The following is a 6,475-nucleotide window of genomic DNA, read 5'->3' as shown; positions in this document are numbered from 1 at the left end:
CTGTGAGTTCCTTTGTTGCTGTGGCTGTGTGTACACAATTTTGTTTTCACAGTTAATTTCTTTTTTTTCAGATATGTATTTGTACTGGGCAGACTTGGCTGTGAGGACGGCCTGAGATATATCTCAAGTTTCTGTCTACCTTTAAAGACCACCCTCCTAGTTACAAATAGTACTAAGTACACACTGACACCCATGGGAAATTCTTTTTCTCTCATAAACAGAAGCTAACTTGCTTGTTTTCAAAGACAACATTAACTGCTAGATTCCAACACTGAGCAATAATGGTAATCAGCTTCATTTCTTCGAAATAAATGGCATGTCACATTTTGTTTTTCACTTGAAAAATGCCATTGCCAGTAGCATGCTGACCTTGCCAGCAATGCTGTTGGCAGCGTATCATTCAGATTTACTTTACGTTGTGATAGAACATTCACTGTAATACACTACAAGCCGTATTTCAGAGGTTCTTCCACAGGATCTTAGAATACTGCCTCCAGGCTGCTTGCTGGTGAAGTAAAATATTTCAGATTAATCTGTCAGTGCTGACCTGAATTTGCACTGTTATTTTCTGAACACTGCTATGCCTGGGGGTCTGCTGAGTGAGGTAAAAAACAGGACCCAGACCCACATTTTGTTTTGTCTCAAGGCTCTGACTAATCAGTCAGGAGGGAAGCCTCCCTTGGGAGAGCAGCAGAAGGGACACAGATCTGTGGCTCAACTGCGTGGGAACCTCTCTCCAGTCCTTGAAACGGCCATCAGCCATGAACTGCTAGCCCAGACCCAGGACTAAGACTCCACATACACAGTTTTATCTGTCACAGACCTGCCACTGAACTATCATATCCTTGTTGATGCACAGTTGCCTGGCTCACCTAAATGATCTAAACCAAACAGTGAAGCAGATCCCATGCCGACAGAGCCTGCTGGAGAGGAAAAGCAGGTTATAACCTGACTGCTTCATATCCATGTTCTCATGCCCCCACTATCCTTTACTCTAAGACCAGGAAATCAGTGTTTCAGCGTGGGCAGGGAAAGAATCACTGACACCTGCTGGGCATTTTTAATACAAATCTTTATTTGTGAAATACAGGAGAAGTTCAGGAAAATCCTGAAAAGGTGAAGTGCATGTATCTGCCCTCAATCATCCACATTTTCCTGCTGCTTTGTTTTTGCTCTATCTGAGCATTCATTTATATCCAGGCCAGACTAGATTGGGCTTGTGTTCATTCCAACATCAGAATGAAAGTGCAACTTTATTGGGAAAGCAGCATAAAGTACGGAGCTGTTGTGTCAGTAGAAAGGAAAAAAAAAAAAAGCATCTTTAGTGACGTGTTCAGGCAGTTGCCCATACTAAGGTGAAACAAACTAAAGAAATTCAGGATATATTTTGCCTTTAGATACAGGCAGGTTAGTGGAAAACCTGCATATGACTCCAGGCTGGCCCCAAGTCAGTTAAACTGATGGCAACATCACAGTTTGCCAACAAACAATGTGCATTTTGGTATGCATGGAATATAAAAAAAAAACCACAAACCACAGTACTTAATACACCACATGCATGCACCGATGTCAACGCATTGTCAGGTTTCTAGCAAGTGTATCTCTGTGGGGGAACAAAAAGAAACACACACATATTAAGGAGAAGAATGCTAATATTGTATCCAACTATAACAGCTAAAATTAGCCTGACCATATTTATACAATACTGGAGTTACAGCACAGAAGACAGGAGTGAGAAGACAATAACAGCTTTGAAAGAGCCCCAATATTCAACTATGCCAATTAAAAATGTGAAACGCATTCTTAGCCATAATGCGTGTGTGATATAAATCATATCTGGTTCGTACCTTCAGCCATTGCAATTCCAACACTACCACTACAATACTCATTTTAACAACATGCTCAAACTGTTTAACAAGCCTCTAAAGACATTTGGAGGAAATTCCCCTTCCTCACTCAAAAAAACCCCCACCTTCAAAAAACCCTTCAGATCTGTCTGCAGGTTTTGTTAGCTATGTGCTAGTTAATTCCTTCTCTTGTCCTACTTTTACTAAGCAAGGCCAGGATGCTGCAGTTTTCATTATATACGGCCTATTCTCAGTAGTCTATCAGCTGCTGTGAGCAAAATACAAGTCTAAAGCAATAGTTAGAACAAGCAGCCTACCACAAAACTGTATCACATTATGCAACAGTGGTTTAGGCTATGGCAAAGACCACCATCACCAGGAGAACTGTATTTCAGTTATATCACCTATATAGTGCTGATTATCACATGTGCTATGGAGGGGGGGGAAGCCTTCCAGCTCCTATGCAGACTAACTTCACTGTGACAGCTGAGGAATCAGCTGAAAGCCTGTGGTCAAATACTACATGAAAATGCTGAACACAAGGCTATAAAAAAAGTTGTGCATTGAATTGTTGCTTAAGAATACCTAAAAAATAGCCGCGAGTAAGACTCCACAGTAGCATCAGTAACGATAGTGTTTCATGTTCATCTGAGAAGCATGGTTATAACTACAAACAGCTTACCTCCTGACTGCCGCACAACCCACATAGTCCTCCAAGAATGCCGTTAATTATCTGTATGAAGCACAGAATGAACTCTATTCCTCCCAAGACAAGAAGGATGGAAAAGAGGGTGACGTTCCACTGCACGATGTTTTGAGGTTCTTGACATACAGACCACTTGTTATACTCAAACAAATACCTGTACACAGCAATTAAAAGCATATTAACATTGTGACAGAGTGGGATGCTTACCATACACTAGAACCAGTTTACATCTAGTCTGTAACTGCATTGAGGATAATCACTCTAGCGGGAATAGAAAATGCAATGGTTTACTCCATGCAAAGTTTGCTCTGTTTAATGACATGTTGAACTACCGACCATACATTTTTGTTAAGTCTTAGTTTCTTTAAAAAAAAAAAAAATCTAAGCTATAAAAGGCAGAATCTTCTATTGCTGATTAAAGTGAGACTCAAGTTCAATAAAGCTGAAAGAGCAAAGCTATTTCTCAAAACATCCATAGAGCTTTTCAGGACTGGGCCTTCATTCTAAAGACAGCAATTACTGATCAGACGCAAAAGGGGGTCACTTCCTCTCTTGTGCTACTGTCTTTGGGTCCTGACATGCCTACTCTGGAAGAGCCAAAACACAGAACAAATTTAGAGGGGTACTGCAGTGTTCCAGCTGCTACTCCTCGCCCACATCTTCAGAACATCAGTACTGATGAGCCTTCAAGAGCTTAACTCAGTCCTTCTATATTCAGTCATAGCTGGGGGGATGGGGGAGGAGGAATGCCCCCTCTCGGGAGAGATGCAACTGAAATGTAGAATTCAAACTCTGCCGCAAAGGATCTTTATGTGGCTTCTTAGTACTCAAACTGTCTCTAGTCTGGCATCAGCCATAAACTGCTACTAGAAACAGCTGCGAGGTTGCCAACCATACAGACACTGTAAAAGCATGTCATGATCCAAAACAAATCCTCTTCCAGCCTACAGGATTTGTGGGGATTAATGGGGAATAGCATACATCTCAGCTACATAGGCTTGGTTTGCTGCAGAATCCTAGTTAAGGATAATTAGGAGCTTCTGGCCTTCCCTGCCCTGCACTGTACAAAGATTCTTCTAAACCTTTTCTAGTTTCATTTACAAAGGTCCTATGTCATTGTCACTAATGAAGGTATTATGCCAGTTTACACTGACGCAAAGCAACTTCAGCAGCAAGCCTCACAAAACAGATTCTTATACAAATGATAAGACAAATTTCGTAACAACTGCTATTCATAGTTTGTAAATCCCTCGAAGTCCTAAAACTTTATACTTGTACGTTAGAGATGTTCATGGACACGAACAGTATGTAGTATATAGATATTTTTTATATATATACATATGTTTAGATCACTTTTTGCAGGACAGAGGATTTATATTGCTTTGTTTTTAAACTATAGCAGTGTGGGTAACTGACACCATCTCTTTAGTTCTTAGTGAGTGGGAAGTATAAACTTATCAATGGATCTTGGTATATAGCTACTGGATATTGCTGAAAGGTACTGGAATAAAGACTATAATAAAATAATGTACATGGGGGAAAGATACAACATCCTCCTGAACAGACAACTTACCCCCCAGAGGATTCACTGAAAGGATAGATCCAGTTTCTTTCTAGGCGAGTAAAACAATATGGTCCATGAGACAAGCCCAGTGCCGAAATGATTATACAGTATCCAGAACCAAGGATCCCAACAAGGGCTGCCAGAACTGAGGACAGCATCTGCTCAGCAAACAGAGACATGAACTTTCAACACAGCCATCACCTTGTCTTTGGGATTATCTGGGACTGGTGTGTAAAGGCTCACTTACCGCACAGCTTTTCCCACAGTTCTCATGGCCAAAGCACCCACAGCAGTCATCATTGTGAAGCCCAATGAATACCACAGCTGGAATGAGTACCTAGGTATGGAGCAAACAAACCACACAGTTCTGTTTTGTTTCACAGACAGCGCAGATAAAACATAGTCCTCGCATTGCACTCATTTATGTTGCTTCTTGGCAGGGGAGCGGGGGGCAGCATGTATCGATTATTCAGTTTTACTCCTATTTAACACAGTAGGCATCTCACTACTGATATCAGCAGCACCAACACCAGGATAGGTATATTTCTATTTCCGCTTTGTGTATACACAGCACTTAAGTGCATAAAGAGCCTGTCAATAAAAAACCTGCTGTGGTGTTACTGCAATTTAAAGTACTTCACCTTTAAAAGTTTTTGTTCACATTAAAGGCTGTATCCTGCAAATAAAATGCTTTGCAAAAAAAAAAAAAATTGCATTCGCTGTCTGCCAAATAATGACTACAAGATAAGTCTCTCAATTATTTTGTTAAAAAAACAGCTACCACCAACATATTAGTCACTGAAGAGCAGTCATCCCTCCCTGTGTGACAAACCAGTCCGACTAGAGTAGAAAGTCTAGGAACGTTTTGCTCAATCCAGGCAAACGTTTCATTACGGACATCTAGCTTTTTCTAGGTTTTCACAACCAGTTTCCAGTGACAGAAATGCAAAGTAACAAATCAGAAGCTATCTGTAAGCAACATAAATCATCCATACTCCAGAGCTTTTAGCACAAAATCAAGAAGGAGCAGAGTCGATTAAACAGAGTATCCTCCCCACCAGCACTAAGAGGACTTAATAATAGTTTGCACTTATAAAGACGCTACACCCAGGAGTACCTCAGAAAACCATAAAAGAAAGTGCCTATAACACTTTGCTAACTGCACAGATTTACTTAACAAGACACTAAAATAAAAACTATCCAGTTGAACAGTCACATACTTCTCAGCCCTTACTCAAACCTATTGCTGAGCCTCAACGCTGCAGGTCCAGAAGAGGTTGTACAAGTGTGTTCCAGGAGCAGTTCCACCGATTCCACTTGTATTATTCTGCATGTAAAGCCCAGTCTTTGCAAATCCCAGTCTAGGTTCCAATAGGGCTGTAACACAGCTGTAAGCACCTCTCACAAGATGGAGGGCCTTACCATGCAATTGTTTTTGACCTGTGATTTGCAGACTCCTTGAGATCTGTAGCCTATTTCTAAGAGGACTTTTAAAAGCAAACGAAAAAGGAAGCCTGGAGTCAGGGAACAAATATGCTAAAATGTGGCCCACAAAACTGAAAAGATAGAAAATAATAGCTTCAGATTAACAATGTCCGAAAACAAACACAATCAATTCTTTATCCTTTGCTGCAACTCAAACACAAAGCTTTGATTTGTGTTTGAGTTGCAGCAAAGGATAAAGCCACTCGATTCCTCTGCAAAGGATAAAGCCACTTTGCAGCAAAGGATAAAGCCACTCGATTCCTCTGAATTGAGAGCTAAGGCAGAGAAATAACTGTCAACATCTCTGATAATAGAAATTAAGGAATTCTAACTAAATGCTAGTTATCTCGGGACATTTAAAAGGAGAATAGTTCAATAATATAACAAAAAACATAAGATTTAACCCTTTACGCAAACCATGACCCACTGAGAGGCTTGGTTCCAGTTTTGCATTTGGATTCTGTGACCTAGACCCTACGATTTTTCTCAGCTCTAAAATGACATAATGTTGCAGATAAGATAACCAAGAGTTACTAATAATACCTATGGGGTAATACAGCTGATTTCTTTTGGTACAACTCCAGAGATCCCTGCTGATGAGATATTTGATCAATAAATTAATGTAACTGGGAATGAAATAGTAATACCAAATAGCTCCAAAATAAACTTGAAAGAAACCAGTAGCTCATTACTTACCAAAAAGCCTCCACCTAGAATGCCATGAAGGCACTCTACGTATTTGCCGAGATGATGCTCTGAAGCAAATCTTGTTTCGCCATTAGGAAAATAAAGTAAAATGTTGGCCACAATGCTGAGCAAGGCAAGGATGAGCAACTTATAACCAATACATCTAGCACGCCTTCCGAAACACAT

General features: G+C 40.4%; 1 protein-coding gene across 1 annotated transcript; it reads right to left on the bottom strand.

Moving 5' to 3' along the window:
- Positions 1–1,588: 1,588 nt before the first annotated feature.
- TM4SF1 (transmembrane 4 L six family member 1) lies at positions 1,589–6,475 on the bottom strand (the record flags this gene model as incomplete). The annotated part of the gene is made up of 5 exons (XM_082319016.1): positions 1,589–1,603; positions 2,530–2,707; positions 4,127–4,275; positions 4,365–4,454; positions 6,299–6,475. The coding sequence occupies 5 exons, from the start codon at positions 6,473–6,475 to the stop codon at positions 1,589–1,591; spliced, it is 609 nt and encodes a 202-aa protein (XP_082175142.1).

This window comes from Platalea leucorodia, assembly GCF_965183815.1.
Source record: "Platalea leucorodia genome assembly, chromosome: 8".
Classification (NCBI taxonomy): domain Eukaryota; kingdom Metazoa; phylum Chordata; class Aves; order Pelecaniformes; family Threskiornithidae; genus Platalea; species Platalea leucorodia.
The sequence above is the reverse complement of the archived record's forward strand: the minus strand, read 5'-3'. Positions and strand labels throughout refer to the sequence as shown.